Consider the following 26196-nt stretch of genomic DNA (forward strand, 5'->3'; position numbering starts at 1 on the left):
TCTCTCTTGTAAGTAATTAAGTACAAGTAATTACATAATTACTTGATTATGTAGCAGCACTAAAATTTTACAGGAGGTTTTTCACTTAAACTCTAGCCTTATAAAAATAATTGCCACAAGTCAAAATTATTTTCTAAATGTAGTACTTCTTTTTGCTTTTAATTTTTTTTGGGGGGGTGAAATCTAGATCTATTTTTGTTCAGCAACCAAACCCAGATAAATATGTATTTAATAACGTGTCACTGTGTTCAGATACTGACTTAAAAACTTAGAATGAATCCCCAAGTTACAATGGCGAGGTACACCTAGATGGGAAATGAAATTATAAGCTAAGGTCACAATCTAGAGAATTTCTTTGGTCATACATTTCTGAAATCATTCATCAGATTAAGATAAGAATGCTATTTATCTTAATATATGCATCACCAAATAATAAGATTGAGAGGCAGAAAAAATGTGGGGTTCCCCCCCTTTCTTTCATTCTTTCCTTTCTTTTGTAAAGTGAGCTGTCTGATCATTGCAAATTTCCTCAAGTTCTTAGAACTCTAATTAAAATGTGGTAATTGGTTATGTTACCTCAATTACCATGATGCATGGACATTGATGCAAAGTGACACCAATTGAATCCTTTGGGTGTTTTACCCTGGGGCCATCCCATTTATCGTGGCCTTATTATTTTCAATTATGTGGCTAGATGTGTTATGTATTTTGGGGGCCAATAAATGTGTAAGGTTTCTCTGGACACGATGTTCTGTTTTCAATGCTGGAGTTCTGGAGTGCCAGAGCAAAAGAAAAAAATATATTTGTACAAAGAATAAAAACTTAAAACCCTAAATTCACAAAGGATTCAAAAGCACACTCTTTGAAATAAAAATATTTCAAAGGAATCCACATTATTTCTGTTTAAAACATTTAATTGAAAAGCAAGAATAATTTACTTGCTACTGATAAACTACTTGTCTGAACTCAGAAAACAGTGATAGGACTATTCAGAGGACTTATATGAGAGTTAGAGAGGTAAGGAAACAGACAGGAAAGGCAAATTTTTCTTGCTTTTAAGATAAAGGTTTAGGCTGGGTGCAGTGGCTCATGCCTGTAATCCCAGCACTTTGGGAGGCCGAGGCAGGCAGATCACGAGGTCAGGAGATCGAAACCATCCTGGCTAACACGGTAAAACCCCGTCTCTACTAAAAATAAAAAAATAAAATAAAATAAAATAATTAGCCGGGCGTGGTGGTGGGTGCCTGTAGTCCCAGCTACTCAGGAGGCTGGGGCAGGAGAATGGCATGAACCTGGGAGGTGGAGCTTGCAGCGAGCCGAGATGGCGCCACTGCACTCCAGCCTCGGCGACAGAGCAAGATTCCGTCTCAAAAAAAAAAAAAAAAAAAAAAGATAAAGGTTTAGGTCTTTCAGAGGCTAAGTAGAGCTGAAAATGAGTATTTTACAGATGTATATTATCAGAGATCTGTCCTCAGAGCGAACATGAAAGTAAGAGTGCACCAAAATGGTTACAGAACAAAGTGTTTTCCAATGGGGACGTTGCTGGCGTTTGTGGAAAAATCCGTCGGCATACGGGGTTGTTTCATGCATTGTTACTATCTCCCCAGATGCACCCACTCAATGGCAGTGGTGTCCTCAGTTGTTAGAAATGACCCCAGAACATTTTCCTAAAAAATCTGGGAGTGAATTGGACATTACTTGGGGACATCATCAATAAATGTAATACGACACTTTGTGAAATCATTTTCATTTTCTGAGAATGATACTTGTATCTTCACCAGTTTTTTTTAAATCACATTCTCATATTTCTGAAAACTAAAGAGAAATTTGTGTCCTTTTACTTATTAGTTTATGTCTTGGTTGGTTTGACTATGTCCAAAAAAGTATAGCATTCATTTATATGGTACAGATGACGTAAGAATCTGAACTGGGAAAGTTGTGAGAGAAAGAAGTTGTCCTGTACAAAGATCTTTCAAAGACTGGCAAAGCAAGGATATTTATAGCAAAATCCCATACTATTTCCAACCAACACTCAAAGAGCCTTACATTTACAACACTTTGCAAGTAGTTCCCCAACTAAGCTTCACACATATATTAACTGTCAGATCATTTTTCCCTTCATTTTTTGTCTTTGGATTCAAGAAAACTGCCAACAGGAAACTCAAGAGAGTTTTACATAGAACTCATTCTATTACTTTTGGTAATATTTTAAAAGTAAAAAACATTGAATGATCATATATGATGATGTTATCCAAAGTATTTCATTCTTCAAAATACATATTAAAAATCTAAACTGTAATTTAATAATTATTCAAACTTTCTCAATTCAAAATTTAATTTTTAATTTCAATTATTCAAAAGAAATGTTTTCCCTCTCAAGATTTACTTTCTTTATTCTGTTATTTCTCATTCTTTGGTTTGAAATTTTTCCAAATAATACCAATAGTTAATTCTATTCATGTATTTCTTCTGATGAATCCAACTCTTTATGTAAGAGCCAATTTTCATTGGAAGGACATGCAATAGAGAAAAAAGAGCCAATGAACAAGAATGGAGGGAAGCACTGGATTTATTTCCAAATGGTGTTCTCTAATTCAATCCAGTCTAACTTGAGTCTGCAGATCTTTAATATGTCATGCCAAAGTCCTTAGAACTGACTAATGAATAGAAAATAGTATATTAACAAAAATTACTGTGCTATCAATCATTTATATGATTCTTCTTGTATTCAATTCAAAAAGGAATTCCAGGCAGTCTCCAATAAAAAGAATAACAATATAAATCATTAACCAAGATATACTAAACAACCAAAGTAGTCTTAGGGGGAAGAAAGGCAAGAAATTGTTATCAATAAACCCTTTAAGAACTAAAAGAACTTTACATCTTGGAATCGGATACGCCTGCATCCACACCTTTCTCCACCTACTGGCTGCATAACCTTGTATAATTTATTTAATCTACCAAAAATTTAGTTTCTTCATCTTTGGTTGTTATGAAGATTAAATAACACAACATATTAAAAGTGGTAACACAGCAACTGAGAAACAGTACATGTTCAATGCTGTTAGCAAGTAATACAACAGCCCCACTCTCTTGGTGAGTGACACTTAAGATATGCCACATGGCTTTTTAGAGGGATCTCCAACAGTAAATTAGACAAACAAAACTAATATGGAAAAAAGTTAAAAACTGAGAAACATGTCTCCTCACAATGTATAGCAATTTTGTGTTAGCAATTTTGCAGATTCCCCTGAGGAAATTGTGTATACTAGACTGAACCTGTTCAGTAGAGAGGTTTGTTAAGATGGCATTTGAGAAGAGAAATTTGATTTGTGGTATATACAAATCACTGCTGGAAAAGTGTCCTTCTTACTACAAATTCCATAAATGTCATGAGTTTCTGTGAAGCATGTGTGAATTTAATAAGAATTCCCATAGACTTATACGAAATGCTTAAGTAAGTGTCAGTGAACTATCAGTGGTCAACCAATTCACACAGCAGTCCAAATCCTCTTCTCTAGTTTCTCTAGCACATTAAAACGGAAAGTGCTTGCTTACGCCTTTTTCTTAAAGTTCTCATAAGAAATTATTGCTTTTCATAGCCCATTTAGATATAATTTTTGACAATTAAAACTTCTCCATATGTCACATGTGATACGAAAATTTGATCCATAATTTTCCAAAATATATTGAAAATAGAATCACCTAATTTCCAAATCTAAGTCACTTAATTTGTATTTATGAAAGTCTTGTTCATTTACTTGATTTAAAGGTGGCTGCATATGTACCATTCTTATCATTAAAGAAGGCTTTGTCTTAGAGAGGCAGTTTAGGATGTTGATTCAGGACACTGACTCTGAAGCCAGAGCTCCCAGGTTCAAATCTCAGATGAGTTACAAACCAGGTGGTAACTCTGGAAAAGTTGCTGAAATTTTCTTTGCCTCAATTTTTTTCTTCTGTAAAATAGAGGATAATGGCATGTAAATTATGTGGTTATTAAGAGTCTTAAAGGACTGAATATTGCCTGATATATATCAAGTGCGATGTGTTAGCTGTTATTAGCATTGTTTGGTTCTTCAGAAAAGGAATGCCCATTTTCATTTACTTATTCCAAGACAAGGACACTCACTGCCGGGCTTCAGGGTAATCTATCAACTCCTTTGTAATTAAAATTCTGAATATGTGTTTTTTTAAAACAGCTTTATTGAGGTATAATTTAAATAAAGTGAATTATACATATTACAATGTAAAATTTTATGTTTTGATATAAGAATACACATACAAAATGATCACTACAAACAAGATCATGAATATTTCTATCACTCCCAAAAGATTTCTCATTACCCTTTGTTATTGCTCCAGTGATCACAAGATTTTACCCTATGATTTTTTTTCTAAAATTTTCTACATTTTACATTTAGGTCAATTATTTATTTTGCTTAATTTTTATATGGCTCATTATACAGATCAATCTATGTCTGTGCATATGGAAATTCAATTGTTCCAGGATCATTTGTTGAAAAGACTATCCTTTCTTCATTGAATTGCCTTTGTACTTTTGTTAAAAATTAATTGACCATTTATGTGTAGCTCTATTTCTGAAATATTTATTCTGTTCCATTGATGTATTTGTTGACCTTGACAGCAATGCCGTACTTTCTTGACTACTGTAGCTTTATTATAACTCTTGATATCAGGAGGTATAAATCCTCCAATTTAACTCACCTTTCTCAAAGTTGCTTTGGGTATTCTATGTCCTTTGCATTTCCAAATGAATTTTAGAATCAGCTTACAAATTTTTACGAAAAAAAAATCACAGAGATTTTCATTGGGATTACATTAATTCTATAGATAAATTTGGGGAGATTTGATATCTTAATATTGTGTCCTCTGATCCATGAATTCAGTATAGTCCATTATTAATTTAGTTATTATTTGTTAATAATTTCTCTCAGCAATATTTTGTAGCTGTTTGCATACAGTTCTTCCATATCTATTGTTAGATACATCCCTAAGCATTTCATGTACTATTAATATTATAAATTGAATGTTTAAAAATTTCAATTTATGACTATTTATCAGTAATATCTAGAATATAATTGACATTTATATATTGATCTTGTATCCTATAACCTTGTTAACTTCCCTTATTTGTTCTAGTATCTTTTCGTAGATTCTGTAGCAGTTTCTACATAGATGGTGATGGAATCTCTGAGTAAAAATAATTTTGCTTCTTAATTGACAAATGGCATGTCTTAAATTATTTTTCTTGCTTTATTGATCTGGCAAAAACTTCCAATACAATTTTGAATAGAAATGGTGAAATTGTACATCTTTGCCTTATTCTTGATCTTAGAGGAGAAGTATTCTGTTTTTTCCTATTGAGTATGATGTTAACTGTTTCTTAGCTGTGGATCCCCTTTATTAAGTTTTTCCTTAGGTCTTTTCTTCCTTTCTTCCTTTCTTTTTCTTTCCCTTCCTCCCTCCCTCCCTTCCTCCCTCCCTTCCTTCCTTTCCTTCCTTTTTTTGAGACAGAGTTGCTCTCTGTCACCCAGGCTGGAATACAGTGGCGTGATCTCGACTCACTGCAACCTCCACCACCCAGGTTGAAGCAATTCTCCTGCCTCAGCCTCCAGAGTAGCTAGGATTACAGGCACGCACCACCATGCCCAGCTAAGTTTTTGTATTTTTAGTAGAGATGGGGGTTTCGCCATGTTGGCCAGGCTGGTCTCGAACTCCTGGCCTCAAGTGATCCACCCACCTCGGCCTCCCAAAGTGCTGGGATTACAGGTGTGAGCCACCACACCTGGACATTTTTTCCTTAGGTTTCTGAGAGTTTTTATCAGGAAGGATATTGGATTTTGGCAAATGTTTTTCAGCATTGAGATAATCAAATGGGTTTCCTGAGCGTGCAAATATGATGAATTACATTGATTGTTTTCAAGTATGAAACTATGTATTTCTAGGCTAAACCTCACAATATCATGATGTAGTTTCTATTTTATATACTTTTTATTTGATTTGATAAAATTTTGTTAAGAATCTTTTTATTGACATTCATAAGGGATATCATCCAGCAGTTTTCTTGTATTGCCTTTTTGACATCTGGGTAATGCTTGCCCAAGGAATGAGAATGAAAAATATTCTTTCCTTTTCAATTTCTGGACAACTTTGCATCAAATTAATATTATTTATTCTTTAAATGTTTGGTAGAATTCACCTATAAAGCCAACTAGGTCTGAAATTTTCTTTCTGGGGAGGTTTTAAACTAATGACTCAATGTATTTAGTAGACAAAAGATTATTCATAAAATTACCTTCATATTCTCTTGTTGTTTTTTTTTTTTTTTTTTTTTTTTTTGAGAGTAAGTTTCACTCTTGTTGCCCAGGCTGGAGTGCAATGGCACGATCTCGGCTGACAGTCTTCTTTCAGTATTGGTAGAAGCTGTAGTGATGTCTGTCTCTTATTCCTGATACTGATAATTTATTTTTCTCTTTTTTTCCCTAATCAGTCTAGCTAGAGGTTTATCAATTTCATTGGTCTTCTCAAAAATAACCCCAGCTTTTCATTTCATTGATTTTTTTGTTTATTTTTTTTTTTCTGTCTTCTATTTCACTGATTTCTGCTCTGATTTTATTATTTTCTTTCTCCTATTTACTTTGGGTTTAATTTGGTCTTCTTTTTCTAGTTTCATAAGGTGAAAACTAAGATCTTTGTTTTGGTGGCATCCCACAGATTTTAATATTTTGTTACTATTCAGTTAAAAATACTTTCTAATTTCCCTTTTCATTTCTTCTTTGGCCCATGAGTTGTATATAAGTGTGTTATTTAGCTTCCATGTATTTGAGGATTTTCCAAATATATTGCTATTACTTATTTCTAAACTAATTCTATTATAGTCAAATAACATACTTTGTATGATATGACTTATTTTAACTTAAAAAAATAGATATGGAGTCTCGATATATTGCTCAGGCTAGTCTCAGGCTGAAGTCATCCTCTTGCTTCAGCCTCCCAAAGTGCTGGGCTTACAGGCATGAGCCACTGCACCTGGCTGAATTCTTTTAAATTTAAGACTTGTTTTGTGGCTCAGAAGAGAGTTTTAGTAGATGTTATGTGTGCACTTGAATGTATATTCTGCTGCTGCTGGATGGCATGACTGATTTTTAAATGTATATATTGTGTACAACATGATGTTTTGATACATGTAGTTAAGTGACTTCTATATTCAAGCAAATTTACATATCCATCATCTCAGATTGTACATTAGATCTCTAGATTTTTTAATAGGACCATAACTCCAACTTCATATCTTTTGACCTACATCTTTCCATTTCCCTTCAGATTCTCTGTTTCTTTCTTTTTTTCTTTTTAGATTCCATATATAAGTGAGATCATGTAATATTTTTCTTTCTGTGTCTGGTTTATTTCACTTAGCATAATGTCCTCCAGTTTCATCCATGTTTTCATCAATAGCAGGATCTCCTTTTTTTTTAAGGCCAAATATTACATTGTGTGTATGTATGTGTATAAGCATGCATATATATATATATATTTTTTTTTTTTCAATTTCTTTTTCCATTCATCTAATGGACACTTCAGTTGTTCCCATATCTTGGCTATGATAAATAATGATGCAATGAGCATGTGACTAAAGACATCCTTATGAGGCAGTGATTTCATTTCCTTTGGGTATAGACCTACGAGAGAGATTTCTGGGTCATATGGTAGTTCTATTTTCACTTTCTTTAGGAACCTCCATACTGCTTCCCACAGAGGCTACACCAATCTACATTCCCACCAACAGTGGACAAGGGTTCCCTTTTTTCTACACCCTCACCAACAATTGTTATTCATTATCCTTTTGATAAAAGCCTTGGATAGAGTGTTTTAAGTGCCAATTAAATTGCTTTATAGTATCATTCCAAGTCTTTTATATCTTTACTGATTTTTCTGGTCTATCAGCTATTGAGAAAAAGTACTGGAATCTCTGCCCAAAATGGTCTGTTTTTGTTGTCTCCTCACAGTTGTATCAATTTTTGCTTTATGTATTTTAAAGCTCTGTTTTAGAGCATAAACATACAGTAATGTTATGTCTTCTTGATTAATTGGCATCTTTATCATTAAGAATGCGCTTCTTTATAATTTGTAATCTTCTTTGCTCTGAAATCTACACTGTTTACTATTAATACAGCCACTCCAACTCTGTTTGTGTTAGCTTAATATATATATTTCCATCTCTTTTGCTTTATTATATCTTTACGTTTAAAGTGGGTTTCCTTTGTTTTTTTTTTTTTTTTTTTGGTCCTGAGACAGAGTCTCACTCTGTTGCCCAGGCTGGGGTACAGGGGCACAAACACTGTTCATGGTAGCCTCAACCTCCTGGGCTCAAGTGATCCTCCCACCTGAGCCTCCTGAGTAGTGGGGAGCTGAGACCACAGGTGCACTGCCACCATGCCTGGCTAATTTTTTATTTTTATTTTTTTGTAGTGACAGGGTTTCACCATGTTGCCCAGGCTGGTCTCAAACTCCTGGGGTTAAGTGATCCTGCTGCCTCAGCCTCCCAAAGTGCTGAAATTACAGGTGTGAGCCACCACATCTGGCCTAAATTGGGTTTCTCATAGGCAACATGTAACTCAGTAGAGCTTTATAAACATAATCTGATCATTGTTGCTTTTTAATTGGGGCTTTTAGTCCATTCCCATTTAACAGGATTATTTATGCAGTTGTTTTAAGTCTTCCATCTTGCTATTCTTCTATTTATTGCATCTATTTTTTATTCTCTTTTTCTTTTATTTTTTTTTAAATGATTCTATTCATTTCCTCTGTTGGCCTACTCATTATAGCTTTTTGTTATGTTTTTAAAGAGTTATAAGCTAGGCATGGCGACTCATGCCTGTAATCCCAGCACTTTGGGAGGCCAAGGTGGGAGGACTGCTTGAGGCCAGGAGTTTGAGACTAGCCTGCGCAACATAGCGAGATCCCATCTCTACAAAAAAAAAAAAAAAAAAATTGCTGGGTATGCTGGCATGCTCCTTACTTGGAGACTGAGGCAGGAGACCTGCTTGCGCCCAGGAGGTCAAGGCTACAGTGAGCCATGATTGTACCATAGCACTGTAGCCTGAGCAACAGAGTAAGACCCCGTATCTAAAAATACAAACAAATAAAAAAAACCCAAAAGCATATATTTTATCTTATCACATGTCTAATTTTTTCTTTAATCCTCTTTTCAAAAAAAAAACTTTAAATGATATTATACCACCTCACATAGAATAAAAACCACATAGTTCCTGGCCGTTGCAATATTTTGTTGTCATACGTTTGACTTCTACATATGTTATAAATAGACAATAAGCTGTTATTAACTTGATTTAAGCAGCCTATTACCACTTCAAGAGATTTAAATAAAAAAAAAATTTCATAGTAACCCACATAGTTACTATTTTCAGTCTTCTTCATTCCCTTGTGCTTATCCAGGTTTCCATCTGATATAATTTTCCATTTAGTTGAAGGACTGCCTTTAACATTTCTTGTGGTACAGGTCGATGGGTAATGAATATTTTCAGGTTTTAATGAATGAAAACTATTTTGTCTTCATTTCTGAATGATATTTTCTCTGTACATATAATTCTAGGTTATTTTATTCCACTCTCTTTTTATTTTTATTTTTCTGAGACAGGGTCTGACTGTCATCCAGGCTAAAGTGCAGTGGCACAAACACAGCTCACTGCAGCCACAACCTCCCAGGCTCAAGTGATCCTCCTGCCTCAGTCTCCCAAGTAGCTGGGACTGCACGCATGTGTCTTCATGCCTGCCTAATTTTTGTATTGTTTTGTAGAAATGAGGTCTTGCTATGTTGCCCAGGTTGGTCTTGAACTCCTGGCCTCAAGCAGTCCTCCCACCTCAGCCTACCAAAGTGCTGGAATTACATATGTGAGCAAGAGCACCCAGCTTCCACCTTCCTTCTATTATGGGATTCTAATTCTAATCTTCAATTAGGCTGCTTGAAGATACCTCAGAGCTCACTGATGCTCTGTTTTTATTTTGCTTTGTCTTTTTTTCTTTCTGCTTCATTTTGCAGAATTTTTATTGCTATGTTTTCAGGTTTACAAATTATTTCTTCTGTGATGTCTAATTGGCTGTTAATCTCATCCAGTGTATTTTTCATCTCAGTAATGATAGTTTTCCTCTTTATAATGTGATTTCAGGTAGATATTTTTAATGTCTCTACTTAATATGATCAATATTTTTTCCAGCTGCTTGAACATATGGAATGCGGGTATAATAACTTTTAATGTTTTTGTCTACCAATTCTATACTCTGTGACATTTCTGGATCAGTTTATATTGATTAATATTCATATCCACATCAGCTGACTATTCCTGCTTCTTTCCATTCCTGGTAGGTTTAGATTGGATGTCAGACACTATAAATTTTATAAATTTTAACTTGTTGTATGCTGGGTATTTGTATTCCTATAAATATTCTTGAGCTTTGTCCTGGGAGTATAGTTAAATTACTTTGAAACAGTTTGATCCTTTCAGGTCTTGCTTTTAAGTTTTTTTGGGCAAGACCAGAGCAGCATTTAGTCTAAGTTTGCCCCATTACTAAGGCAAAAACCTTTCTTGGTACCCTATCACATGCCTTGTGAATGATGAGGGTTTCTACTATGAGTGAGGGAAAAGGGAATGATTTCTAGCTCTGTGCAAGCTCCAGGGAGTGTTCCCTCTAATCCTTTCAGGTGGTTCCTTCTGCTGAGTACTTGAGAGCATCCCTCTGTATATCTCCAGTGCGCCCTGTCTGTGTAGCCCTTTCCTCTTTGGCACTCTGCCCTGTAGCAATGTTAGCCACTTTAGCCTTCTTAGACTCCACTTAGAGACTGACAGTCTCCTTGAGTTTAGGAAACGGGTCTGAGAGTCTGGGGAGGCCTTATTAAGCAAGAAAGATTAAAGATCTTCTTCTTGGTGTTCTTATAGAAACATAACACTCAGCTACTTTGTGAAAAAATGTAAAAATTTAGAATATAGATACAGTAACTCCAAATCAAATGCCAGAATGAAACAAAATTTATTAAATGAACACATGTACTCATTCATTCAGCAAATACTTATTTGTAGACCTACTATGTGCAAGTATTTCCCAGGCCCTGGGGGATATAGCAGTGTATTAGTCTGTTTTCACACTGCTGATAAAGACATACCCAAGACTGAGTAATTTATAAAGAAAAAGAGGTTTAATGAACTCACAGTTCCATGTGGCTGGGGAGGCCTCACAATCATGGTGGAAGGCAAAAGGCACATCTTACATGGCAACAGACAAGAGAGAATGACAACCAAGTGAAAGGGGTTTCCCCTTATAAAACCATCAGATCTAGTGAGACTTATTCACTACCATGAGAACAGTATGGGGGAAACCACCCCCATGATTCAATTATCTCCCACTCGGTCCCTCCCATAACATCTAGGAATTATGGGAGCTACAATTCAAGAGGAGATTTGGTTGGGGACACAGACAAACCATATCAAGAAGTGAAAGTCCCAATGCACAAGCAAGGATGAAATGGGAGTGGGGACATATGATAACTGAAGAGCCAACTTAGAGGATTCTGATTCTCTGCAAAGGCAGCCTCCCACATTGGCAACTTCAAAGCAACTTGGACTCTTCACTCAACCAACAGAGATAAGAAGAAGAGAAATATCTCCCACTGAATGATGTACCCGGTGCTCACAGTATTTGTTGCCATTAGACCACTCTCTTCATTCCTTTTCTGACAGTGATTTTCAACTTTTTTCAGCACAAAGGACCTTATTTGCTACCTTCATTTTTCCAGTCTACACATTCAGCAGTCGCCTTAAACAAAACGAAACACCTTGCTCTGTTTGGAATTTGTATCTACCTGTATGTAGTAGCTTGAACCTCTAAGAAGCAGCCAGGGTTTCCTCAAAGCTAAAGCTTACCTTTACCATAGAAGTAGAATAAAAGGCTGAGTGCAGTGGCTTACACCTGCAACCCCAGCACATTGGGAGGCCAAGGTGGGAGGATCGCCAAGAATTTGAGACCAGCCTGGGCAACATAGCGAGACCATGTCTCTACAAAAAGTAAAATAAAAATTAGGCAGACATGCTGACACATGCCTGTAGTCCTAGCTACTTGAGAGGTTGAGGTGGGGGGATCACTTGAGCCCAGGAGTTTGAGGCTGCAGTAAGCTATGATCAGGCCACTATACCCCAGTCCGGGAGATAGAGAAAGACTCCATCCTTGAAAAAAAAAAAAAAAAAAGGATAAAAATGTCTACAGCTAGTCTGCAGAGAACTGCTCTAGAACCCCTGATCATACGATTTCAAATAAATCCTCAAAGAAACACAACTTTGCCTCCTCCAAAGCAGTTTGAATGCTTCAAAAATTTCACAACTTTGCCTGCTGCAGTTGATTTTTGCATATATCTTATGGCCACTACCACGATTACAGGCTTAAAAGTATAGAAAGTAATAATAATAATCTCATCTGCCCTTCCAAACACTCTCAAAACAAACAAAAAACATGCCAGCTAAATAGCTTTACAAAAAAACAGGTCATTTCAAGAAAAGACATCTAATTATGTTGACTCTGATTACTAGTAATAACTTGGAAGTCTTAAGAAATTTAACAACTTCAGCTTAAAACAATTAAACAGAACTATTGACGATAAAATCACCCCCTAGACTCAATATATCTACAGATGCAAAAAGAATTAGATGGCTTGCTGATTCATTGTCCCTTCTGTTCCCAGTCCCAAGTGCCTAACACGTCAAAGAGCAGATATTAAGGCTTCGTTAAAATCAGAATTCATAGGAGGAAAGAATTTTTCAGCGGCATGATTTTTACATTTGATTTTTCAATTTTGGATCCTGAACTTTCCAAAGTTATAGAACTGAAAAATATAAACATATAAGGAAAACTTTCCATTCTATGTATGTATGTATGTATGTATGTATGTATGTATGTATGTATTCCATTTATATAAGTCAAACATGGAAGTTGGGCCTTCAACTAATAGACATTGACCTCAAGGTCATTTGGAGTATGCAATCTTTTTTATCGATAAATTCTTTCCTAAAGGATATGAAGGCTCTCTGGACAAATACGCATCGTATATTACAAGGAAACAACTTCTAGTTATATCTATTTCCTTCATCTAGCAACAGCTTAAACCTGTACTCAATTTGGAAAATCCTTAAAAGGAATCTCTACTCACCACCTTGAGCACTGCATTAAAACTCTAAGAGGAAACTTGCCAATTCTCAGCAATGTAACTATCAGAAGAAGCTCTAAGCAGGAACACTAGGAGATTACTGTACAAATAGATGATGTTAACTCATGTCATGTCAGGGAAAAGTAAACAATGTACTTTATTTCGTTGTATTATCTGCAGAGCATACACATTACTCCATATGCTCTGACAGTACTAAGCTACTTTCTAGCAAAATATTCATGGGTTATTGTATGATTAATGAATATTGTTAGTGAAGGAATGATTGAAAGAATTAATGGCTTAGGTTGGTAAGGTTAAGCAAAATCTCCATGTGATTTTTTTCAAAAAGACAATGAGGTACACTAAAGGCATTTTAATAAGGCAAATAAATGTCAGTGTTATGACAAATGGAGTTTCATTTAGTGGACAGCTAGTTCGTAGTAAAACTATGAGCTTTAGTTAGTTAAAACCACTTGTAAGATGACAAAACCACTTTAAGTTAGTTAGTAAAACCATTTATAAGATGAACACCATTTCCAAGCCTGAAAGAATTATTTTTTGTCTGAGAAAATGACAGACCATTATGCTTAAAAAAACATCACTCACAGATTCCTTTCCCATCTTCTTTTGTAGACGTGTTTGCCACTGGACGGCTTGCATGACAATGGCTTCCCACCTTCTTTCAAGATTTACAATGATCAGCTGCATGGGCTGGTGGTCTGCATTCAGATTGCAAGTCTCCCGGTCATCCAAAAGATGCTGGCATAGTCGCAGAATGGAGGCAACTCCTCGACGTCGTTGCTTGATTTCACGACAGAGGGACTGCAACATAGAGAGAAACCAATCTATGAGTGTTTATAGGGCAGAGTTCCCTAAAACATGAAACACCTTCTTCCATCATAATTTCAAATTGTAGTGATACACTCAGCTACCAACAATAGGACAAGAAGAGCTCTGATGTCTCTTTTAGAATGGAGGCCTCCTACAGAAGTCCAATATGCTAAAGAATTTAGCTGCATCCCATTCCTCCACACTTTTTCACTGATTTATCCCTCTGAAATGTAGGGTCCTCCCTAGACACCTGGGTAATTAACAATTTCTAGCCTAATGAAATAAATCATTTAGGTCAGATGAATGCCAAACAGATTGACATGCTTTGACATAAGGTCGAAGGAAACACAGAAGATAGAAAAATCCTCCGAAAAGAAATAGAATTTTTCCAAATTTACTCCTACATTCTTTGGAGGCAAAAAGTTCAGTTTTCTACTGGCTGAGAACAAGTTAAACAAGATTGCAAAGGATTTTTATATATAAAATCTATTATCTGAAAAAAAAAAGATAAGCAATATTCCTCTTCCGAAGCTTGATTAACAAAGCAATAATGTTCTGAAAGCGAAAATTAAGATACTGGATTATTACTGCACTATTTGTTGGTTGCTGTGTTTCTTTTAATAGACATTCACACTATTTAAGAAGGACATGCTGGTACCAAAATAGCATTTTGCCCCCAGAAGCATGTGTATTGCTGCAGTGACCCTAAACTGAATGATTCAAGCAAAATAGTGGGTACACATGTCTAAAAATATTATATCCTTTCTTTGCCTACGGATAGTGTGTAAGTGATATTCTAATTCGAAGCCTTCAGGAGAAATGATGATTATATCCACAAACATCACTGAATTACTAATCTCCTTCTACTGCCACAATTGGACTGTTCTAACAGTTAACAGATTGCTTATTAATCAACAAGGGTAAACAAGACAATGCAATTTCATTTAGTGTGAGAGTTTTAATGCCTGAAAGTATTTGTGCTTAAAATGTTAATCTAGATAAGGCTTCATTAGAAGAAATCTTAAAATGATTAAGTGTGGTGCGCTGAAATGTGCATGGAGTGGGGGTACCAGATCAGCAGGTGGACATTTCATACAGATGTCCCATTTATTGATATAATGCATGCTGGAGCCATTTAAATGACCCTGACTCAGTAATGGCTGGAATTCTATTATTTCTGTAATGAGAGAACTCTGTACCTTTAATATTTCTGAATTTTAAATAAGGTGAATGACAAATTCCCAAACCTCTATTTATGGCAAAATATGACTAGAAATTTTATTATTCAATTTATACCAGCGCAGCAGTTTCAGTTATGTTTCTTGAACTTATCCTTATTTATTTTCCTAGAGTTCATTACTATTTTCCTATATAAGTCCTGATATAACCACCGTGTCTGACAAATTTCTTTACTGCTGCTATTAATTGGTTCAGTGCTGAATGAGGAGAAATCCCTAAGACATTCAAAGATAAAAACTAAGCCTACTAAGGCAACCGGCATTGTTACCATCTCTTCCTACAACCCTGTCAAATGTCTCCCCTCAACCCCACGTGCATGTTCTCTTTCTCTCTCTCCCTCTCTGTCTCTTCTTCTCACTCAAACGCACAAACACACACACACACATCCACACACACCCTTCAATTTATCTCTTGCTCTAGAACGACTGTTGGGCAAGTCAAACTATGAAGGCCACCTAATACCTGCCAATTTGGGGCCCAATATTAAACACTTCAAGATAACATTACGGCCAAATGAAATTGGCCCAAGTGAGTCCTATAAATATTAATATTAAGGATTTGGGGTTTTGTTTCTGTATTGTTAACTTGTTAAGCGTAAAGGCCTAGAAAAATCAAAAGAGATGTTTCTGTGCCATAGAACTGAATTTTGCAAAACTCTCTTTAAAATAAAGTTAACTAGCATAATAACTGTATTTCTTAAGCCAACAAAAAGTCCCAAAGTTCTTAGCCAAATGAAAATTTGCAATGGATGGCACTAAAGGTATGTGCAGAGTTAGCACAGGCCACATCAGGCAACATTTGCAAAGCACCCCAAACAGACTTCACCTTATAGGCATTTTCAAAGTTCTGAAAGAGGACATCTGAGGTTTCTAGGAGAAATTTTTCATAAAGATCATTGGCCATAAATTTTTTTGTAAGTATCTAGAATGTATCCAGTATTTTAAGTATCTAGGTGATCCCCACTCCTATCTTAATATGAATAATCAAGATGAATACAGTGGTTTAAAAACTAAGAAGGCAATTACTGTTGATATTCAATATCTGATTTTTGGATATTCACAATTCTGCAGGGTTTTTTTTTTTTCCTTTAAATGAACACAGGGCTTAGTCTACATTCTGAATTAAAAATTTATCCTACATGTGTACTTGGGAAATAATGCTACTTTTAAGAAGGAGGGGAAAATTGGAAATTTTACATGACCAACATATTTTTCAGTACTTTTTTATACCTAGAAGATATAATTAATAAAATAACATTCTTCTACATAAATGGGCTTCCATGACAGCCATTAAAATATACATATGCATTTGTAATCACAAATGCATAATAAAATCAGTGGATTTACCGGCAACATTTCTTAGAATCAGTAGTTTATATTATTTCCATAATAAAATATGCATAGATAGAAACAATTATTATAACTATCTTTGGCTTCATTTCAGAGAAAATGTGCTTTGAAACAGAAACTCAAGGTAAGTAACCTAAGTAAAGCACAGAAATAAGACAAACACATCCCTACCTCCCTGATCTCCTCAAATGTGTACTGCACTTTCCATACGCTAGGCACCGTTTCAGGAATGAAGGTTTCAAAAAGGAGCAAGTTCCCTTTTTCCCTCAAGGAGTTGAGAGTCTACTGGAAGTAAACTATACAAATAAGTATAATATCAAAGAGGAAGGTGCTAACAGAAGTATGTGCAAGTTGCTATTGAAGAGTCAATGAAATCTTCAGGGGAATGGTGTGAACCAGATGGACCAAGATGGGTGGTGGTGGTTACATGGGTAGAAGGCTGAGAGGTATGTTAAAGTGGAAAACAAGTAAGTAGCCTCTGGCAGTAGGAGTGCCTGGTGTGTTGGGGAGAGACAGTGAAGCAGCTGAGCTGGAAAAGGAAGTAGGAAACAGAAAAGTTTGAAATGCTTTTCATTATTGCCATTTTTAAGCATTTTCCTTGATATCTAATGAGATCATGTTGGTTCCCACGCATAGTCATATTGCCTTCCTAGAAAACTATAAAGAAGAGGGAAACAAAATTTAAAAAGAAAGAAAAACACAACTATCAATATGCCTAAGAAAGGGATTCCAAGTGCTTTTATATTTATCTATAATTTGATAATCTTTAGGCAATTTCGTCTTGCAAGGTTAAATCTGTTAGAATGGAGGTCATTATCTGTCTTTTTTCCCCCTTTATAATGATCTCCGATCCACATTATAAGGTAGTTACCAACAGGCTTAAGGCTTTTGTTTCACATTTGTAAACTGTCAATTTGATTTTCAATTTACCAGTGGCAACGTGCAGGGGTGTTTTTTGGTTTATCTGGGTTTTATTCCTCTACTGAACTCCTCTGTCACTCTTTTCAACTGTTTAAACCAATCATGTTATTGAGCAAATGTGCAATATTATTCCTCACATTGGCTTCAGTTTAACACCATTGAAGTTAAGACTTTCAATACTGGTATTTAGTCTTCATTATATATCAAATATGTGCATATATGCAAACATATTAGATAGATATTTACTTATATTTACTTGTATACACATACTTGACATTGAATGTCATATAGTTTATAAAAGGATATAAATAAGCTTATAATAAAAGAATAGCTTTATTTACACCAGGAACTGTTACAGCAAATGAGATGTAAGAACCAGATCAGAAAAAAAGAGAGATGAGAACGAAAATAATACTTTAAAAACACCAAAACTAAGTATATATTAAAAACAGAGAGAAACAAATTTAGCTGAGAAACTCCAAAGCAATTTGTCTCCAATATTTATTACATAATTTAACTTTGTAGGTTGATTAAACATCATTAGGTAGGCCAATCTAAACAAAGTGGTGGGACTTTAGCTGATCTGTTAAAAAAAAAAAAAAAAAAACCCATGAAGCAATTCCCACTTTTAGACTTCGCCTTCTAAACTGATCAACTGTTTAACATCAGTTGAGCATGGCTTCTATGTGGCAAGCACAACAAAGAAGGTATAATCTGCATATATGATAATGTACCTGCCTTCAATCTAGCTGGAGAGAGAAGGGAAGTGTGAACAAACACAGGTGACTTCTAGTTTAAATATTATCAAGAGGGGCCAGGCGCAGTGGCTCACATCTGTAATCCCAGCACTGTGGGAGGAGGAGGCAGGTGGATCACTTGAAGCCAGGAGTTCAAGACCAGCCTATCCAACACAGTGAAACCCCATCTCTATTAAAAATATAAAAATTAGCTGGGTGTGGTGGTGGGTACCTGTAATCCCAGCTACTCGGGAGGCTGAGGCAGGAGAATCGCTTGAGCCCAGGAGGTGGAGGTTGCAGTGGGCCGAGATCGTGCCATTGCACTGCAGCCTGGGCTACAAGAGTGACACTCTGTCTCAAAAAAAAAAAAAAAAAAAAAAAATGTCAAGAGAGCAGCTGCATCCCCTAGTTGTAAGAGTTTCCTAAAATTTTCCATGTGTTTTGCTGTCTCCTCTTTGTCTGCTACCTATGACCAGATTTTCTACAACAAGGGTCCTCAGAGTACGGTGCCCAGGCCAAGCAGTATTCACGTCACCCAGAAACTTGTTAGAACTGCAAATTCTCTGATGCTACTATACGTCTTCTGAATCAGGAATACTGGGGTGATGCCCAATGAACCATGCTTTAACAAGCAAGCCCTATAAATGATTCCAATACATGCTAAAGTTTGAGAACACTAGTCTACAGGAAATAAAGACACTTACTTTTTAGGTAAGAGGATTAATCTAGCTGAGTAGACTTTTTAAAGTATAAAAATAGTAATAGAAATTTTACGTTCTAATTCTGGAATGAAACTGGTAGCCAAGAGCCTAGGGACCACAATTGTTGATGATCAATTACTTTCCTATTTTTATCAAATGACTGAAAAGAAATGAGTGAATCAATGAATAGATCTTTTCATCCAGTGATATCTTTATGTTACTAGTATTTTCTTGATGACCTCCAGAATTTCCAGTGCAATTATGTATTAGGTCATTTTGGATCCAGTATTTGGTGATTTTACTCTTTTTTGTCATTTTTATCAAATAAGTCATTTGCTAATTAATGACTCTAATACATATGGCATTGTGCTAAGCTAAAAAGAAACTCTGCTCCCAGAAAGCACACATAATAAAGCAAAACAATGATGATTATTTGGAAGGTACAAGGTATTCAGGTACAGATAATGTTAATGCCTGAAGCTATACTCTAATAAGAAATAGAGCAAGTGGGGAAAATAAGAGGCTATTCTGGTACCTCTATGCTTCTTTAGAAGATGCATTTGTCTGGCTGCTTTGGGATCATTGTTTTGTGGGGGAAGGTTGGCAAATGATAATTTTCATAGCAAATAAGCATTCATTGGGCATCATTTATGTGCCAAACTTTATACTTTTCATTATGGAATTAGTGTTGGTGGATAAGAGGCATGTAATAAAATGTACCTGTCCTTAAGAGCTGGTGGCAAAGAGAAGACACTGATTCCTCAAAGTGAGAGAAATAAATATGAGGCAAAGGTTTTCTGTAAGACCATCAGGTTGTAGTAGGTTCTAAATAAGGTAAGGGAGGTGAATGTGCTTTGAGAATAGTGAGGCCGTGACCCAAATGTAAGGTGTGATTGATATATATGCTAAACTATGGGCACTGAGTTTGAGAATAAAAAAGATCATTATTAACTGGAGTAGACAGATTAGGATTCATGGGACTAAAACCAGGCTGTGAAAGTTGCTGAAGGTAAGAAAGGTAGAGAGAAGAGAGGATAGGCATTACAGGTTGGGGAGCACACATTTTAAAAGGCCAAGAAGCCATAATTTTTGTAACATTTTAAAACAAGATGGAAGTTCAAGTGGGGTGTGGTAATAATCATTATTCAAGTATTGATCTATCCATCCAAATGTACTTATTGAGTGCCTTTTATTTGCCAAGCAGTGCTCTCAGTGGTGGGGATATAGCAGTGAGTAAGACACACAAAATGTCTACTTTCATAGAATTTACATTCACATTTGTATGCATGTGAATGATGAGAGGCTGGAAACAAAACATGAAATATACAAGAAAATATCAGATAGTGCTAAAAGCTATCAAATAAAACAGGGTGATATGACAGAAAGTGGCTGGGGAGTTATTTTAGTTTGGGTTTTCAATAAAGCTTCTCTGAGAAGGTGACTTCACATAATAACAAGTTCAATGTAGAAACAAAATATCACCTAGTGTTCTGATGCTGTAATAGTGTAGACAAGATAATGTTCATACAATCAAGACTAATTTATGCCATAAAATACTTCTTTTACAGTTAATTATGGCATATTAAAGATTAAATATAAGATACCTTTCAATAAAATAAGTAAAATTAAAAAGCTCTGGTATAATTAAGTCAGGAAAGAATAGTTTTTTCAACAAATGGTGCTGAGACAACTGGATATCCACATGCAAAAGAATGAATTGAACCCCTATCCCACACCATCTACAAAACTAACACAAAATGGATCATACTCTTAAGTGTAAGAGCTAAAACTATAAAAATCTTAGAAGAAAATATAGGGGTAAATATTCATCATGTTGGGTTAGACAATGATTTTGTAGATATTACATCGAAAGTAGAAACAGCTTTTGACTTCATAGGCAATGGCTTCTTCTTTATGACACAAAAGTATAAGCAACTTTTGGGCTTCATCAAAATTTAAAGCTTTTGCACTTCAGATGATACCATAGAAAAGTGGAAAGAAAAACCACAGAATGGGAGAAAATACAAGACCAGTAACTCAATTTTTTAAATGGACAAAGTATTTGAATAGACATTTCTGCAAACACATACAAATGGCAAAAATATATGAAAAAAGGCTCAACATAATCAGTCATCAGATAAATGCAAATGTAAGCCATGATTAGATATTACTTCACCCCCTAGTAGGATGGCTAAAAAGGAAATAACAAGTGTTAACAAGGATGTGGAGAAATTGGAACCCTCATCCATTAGTGGGATTGCAAAATGGTGCAGCCACATGAAAAAACAGTATGACATTTCCTCAAAAAGTTAAACATAGAATTACTATATGATCCAGCAATTTCCTTTTGAATATATACCCAAGAGAACTGAAAACATATGACCACATAAAAACCTACACACAAATATTCATAACGGCATTATTCATAAAGCCAAAAAGTGGAAACATGTCAAACACCCATCAACTGTGAGTGGATTAAAAAAATGCAGTAAATACATATAATGTAATATTATTTGGCATTTAAAAATGAAGTACTTATACATATCATAACATGGATGAACCTTGAGAACATCATATTAAGTGAAAGAAGACAGATACAAAAGGTCACATATTTTACGATTCCTTTTATATGAAATGTCCAGAATAGGCAAATACATAGAAACAGAAAGTGGAATAGTGATTGCCATGGCCTCCAGTGAGGGGCAAAAAGCGAGCTAATGGGTAAGGGGTTTCTTTTAAGAGTGGTGAAAACATTCTGAAATAAGATTTTCTGGTATGTAAATTATATCTCAATGAAAATATTATTTTAAGAAAACCTCTTGGTAAGGCCAGAAATATATTATCAACCCCATAAATGATTATACAATCAGAGAATTTACCATTCTGCTAGGGTGTGTCATACAACAGATGCTAATGATATAACTAATACCATACAATCACTATGGTTCTGCAACCATGGGTGGATACAAGGATTAATTTACCAATGCAAACTTGTAGGGTTTTTTTTTTTTTAAGTTATGGCTATAAAATGTCCTCGGATAGAGTCATTACTACATTATACATACATTCTGCCATATACATCTATGTATTTCTGCCAACAGATCAGACATTCTGCTGTATGATAAAAATAATGCAGTGTCATTTTTAATATAGCTGTCCTACTCCTAGAAATAGCATAAAACATAAACAGAAAAGTAAACATAGAAGACTATGAATCTGAAAGAGGAGTTAAAGCAAATGTGGGAAATGAAGAATGTTAACTAAATCTAATTATTGCAGTGATCAATTTCATATATAATCATATACATCTTATGAAACTGTAATCTATTGTGGTGTTAGTATCAGTACAAAAATGAGAGACCTGACATATCAGATGTGCTTCACATACTTTACCAAAGATCATTCTGAGTCAACTATATGCATCTGAACCAATACAAAATAAAAATAATGTTATATTCTCTTCAAATATTTCATCAAGATTCACTTGAAGCCGGGCGCGGTGGCTCACACCTGTAATCCCAGCACTTTGGGAGGCTGAGGCAGGTGGATCACGAGGTCAGGAGTTCAAGACCAGCCTGACCAACATGGTGAAACCCCGTCTCTACCATAAATACAAAAATTAGCTGGGCATGGTGGCATGTACCTGTAATCCCAGCTACTCAGGAGGCTGAGGCAGGAGAATTGCTTGAACCTGGGAGGCAGAGGTTGCAGTGAGCCGAGATCACACCACTGCATTCCAGCCCTGGTGACAGAGAGAGATTCCATCTCAAAAAAAAAAAAAAGATTCACTTGAATACAAAATAATAGCCTGTGATCATTGGGACTTATCAATTGCTGGAGCACTATTTTAAATAATATTTTCTTGGTTATTTTCACTAATCTCCAGTAGTAATGACCAACATTTTTTGTATATTTATGTGTGCCACACATTTTAAAAGGTACTTTATATGTATTGAATCATTTAATCCTCACAGCAACACTACAATATGTGTGTGTGTGTGTGCGTGTGTGTGTGTGTGTATTATTGTCATCTACCTATTTGACAAACGAGGAAATGGAGACACAGAGAGGTTAAGTAGCTGACCATAGGTACACAGCTAATAAGCAACAAAGGCAGGATTTTAACCCAGGCAGCCTGAATCCAAAGCTGATTCACAAAAACAATATGCTACATTGCTTTTCATAAGAAAGCTGAAGAAGCCTGTATGATTTCTACATTTTCAGACAATCTTGTCCCTGACTTCTAACCAGAAGTGGCCATAGCCATAAAGTTATTGTTAAGACAGCCAACAACCTCTTTCTGCAAAGGGAAGGAGATTGAACCTTTTTAGAGGTCCAATCTTCACAGGCCTGCAAATATGTAACAGTTAGTAATCTATACAAAATTTAAGCTCAGAGTGGTTATAATAACAGGGATGGGAAAAATACTGATTCATTCATTGAACAAATATTTATGGAACACTTTTCATAATAGACAGTGTTGTAAGTACTTCAGATATTTCAGTGAACAAAACAGACAAAACCTTTTCTCAAAGACCTCATATTCCTGGGGACAGTGGGAGTAATCTCTTTCCTGAGAAAGATGTAAATTATATAAATAATAAAGAAGAGATTAAAAAGGTAGGAAACATTCATTTAGGCAAGTGATTATCAACATTTCCAGCAAGGGGTCAGAAGCCCTTTTGGTCCTGATAGCTCTATTCTCTAGCCAATTATGTGTTTAACTATACCTTGTATATAAATGTTGCAAATAAGAATTTGTATCTTGGAATTGTAAGAAGTAATTCTTCAAAATAGCAAAACATTAAAATACCTCAAATGAAGTATGAATAATGACTTGCATATTTTAAAGAAAATATAGGCAAATGACATCTGGGTGTTTTAACTGATTACAAACTTAAAAGACAACGTCAGCCAATATAGAGATTCAGCTCAGTTGCAAACCCTGGAACTTAATCTATATTGAAGCTAAATATTCTATAAGCATGCAGTGAAGTGCAAAAAATAGCAATTGAAAAATGACATGATTAAATGGCACGACATGCAATCATTTGCTCTCAATTATATCAATGTATCTTCTTCATTTCTAGGAGTCAGGCAGAAATATTGTTTTTTAAATGCCTCTATTAAATTGGTCACCAATAATAAAATAGATGAGAGTCCTAATAAGCTCATTTACATAACATACATCATATACTACAAAACTATTCTCTCCAAATAGTTTTGCTCATAGATTTGTCTCCTGGTTGTCGTGAGTCTTTGCCACATTAGCAGATTTTAAAAGCACAACACTGTCTTCAGGACCATTTGTAGAAAAACGTTTATGAAACTTTTCTAGTTAACCCTTGGCAGGATCCTTATTGCTAATTATGGAAAAGGTATTGATATAATATCTTGGCTGTCACATTTTATTATGGTGATGGTAGAAGCAGAATCTAAGTTTGACATTTTGGAAATATCATCTAATTGCAAGTCAGAAACAGAGAATGACAGTTTTAAGTAGATTATAACTTCTTTCAAAACAGCAAACTGGTTTATTCAATGTAAAAGCTAGATTTTAAAAATAGCATTAAAGCTTCCTGAGTTGGTTCACCAAGCATATTTCTATTGGCTCTTGAAGAGGAGCTGGGTAGTGTGCCAAAATAGTTTCGACATTGTACATGATATTACAAGTCTAGATTCAAACACTAAATTATTTCTTATAACCATTTAAAATAAAAATATTTTCAGTAAATCTTTTCATTTTTAAGAAAAATTACCTCCCCTCTGTTTGTTTACCCAGTCCACAAATAAGTGAGGTCTAAAGTTACTGCAATCACCTTTACCTCCATGGCCTTATTGACCTGACCTTTTGACCTAAAGATCTTAATTTTTCTTGCCATCTGGTATACTCACCAATCAAGCTGAATCATTAAGGGCAACCAGGATTATTAATTAATACTGTAAATTCTTGAAGATCCTTGGATGAATAGATACATCAAGGGAAAAGAACCATTCTTTTACAAACATTCACAATTATGTTTTAATAGTTTGTATTTTTTTCTGTTGGAAAAAATATGTATTAATTTTACTTGGAAGGGAGCATTTCTATTCCTCTTGGCTTTTGTGTAGCTGAGGGCCAAAATATAATAACCATTCTAAAAATGTAGACCCTCAGTGAGTTATCCCACGAATGCTGTGGTTATCTCTGTGTGGCATTCTTTAATTTCTTTGTTACTTTCCCTAAACTAAGTTACACACTTTTAAATATGTTTGTTTTTAAGAGTCAAACTCAGTGGCCAGTCAAGCTCAGTGTTTAGTTCATATTCACATGTAATTAATAATATGTTATATAGTTCCTTTTCTAAATTAAAAACACTATTAAAATTCCAGACATATAAAACAATATGAAGATTAAGTTACTCTAAAGAAAACTGTAATAGCTTACAGATTGCTTGTATCATTACTAAAATGCTGGTATCTATTACAGAGTCTCCCTGGAATAAAGTATGCAATTTTAGCAATAATCTGTTAAAAACATGTCCATTATTGTTAAAATGCTCAAATAGACTGCAATTATAGAAAGGTAACTTTTAGTAGTAAGGGGAAAAAGGTGCTGGATATAAACACGACTTAGCCATTATACTACAAAATACTTTTTCTTAAAACCCCACAATCACACTTTTCCTAAGCAGATAAGCATTAATTGCCATTTATTTTTATATTATTATATTTTGAAATCTATTTACAACACCCACTGTGCTTTTTATCTTTTATTGATTCTGTGGGAATTATTTCAAAGTAATTCTGTAGAAGGGATGAAGGCGTTTTCCTTCTCCAGATTATTTGTTGATTCTAGCTACCTGAAATCATCTTTGCTTTTAATAGATCTTGGGTATTCACTGGTCAGGTCAAAGGATATGCAGGACAGTCTTGAAGAAAGGAAGGAAATGATTCAGTATGACAGGGTACGGTGCCATACACCCAGTCAGTAAACTCTATGAAAAAAGAATCATAATAAAAGGCCACAAAAGGGTATGAAATAACATTAAGAAAGAAAGCAAGAGAACACAGGAGCTAGGATGATGACCCGAGAGAAATTCCTAGGGATAATGTAGAACACACAGGCAACCTGACTCATGGGAGAGGACAGATTATTTACTAATTAGTTTCATGACTTGCTCAACCCTGCTGCATGGTATTTTTCT

General features: G+C 35.1%; 1 protein-coding gene across 3 annotated transcripts in view; it reads right to left on the reverse strand.

Annotated features, from left to right (window-relative positions):
* The window catches only part of AKAP6 (A-kinase anchoring protein 6), a 624256-nt gene that overhangs the window by 46253 nt on the left and 551807 nt on the right, over positions 1 to 26196 (reverse strand). For all 3 annotated transcript variants that reach the window (XM_031001840.3, XM_031001839.3, XM_063697705.1), the window contains one exon: positions 13838 to 14053. In XM_031001840.3, the coding sequence (XP_030857700.3) occupies positions 13838 to 14053 (216 nt within the window). The remainder of the gene's footprint in view (positions 1 to 13837; positions 14054 to 26196) is intronic.

This window comes from Gorilla gorilla, chromosome 15 (assembly GCF_029281585.2).
Source record: "Gorilla gorilla gorilla isolate KB3781 chromosome 15, NHGRI_mGorGor1-v2.1_pri, whole genome shotgun sequence".
Taxonomy (NCBI): domain Eukaryota; kingdom Metazoa; phylum Chordata; class Mammalia; order Primates; family Hominidae; genus Gorilla; species Gorilla gorilla.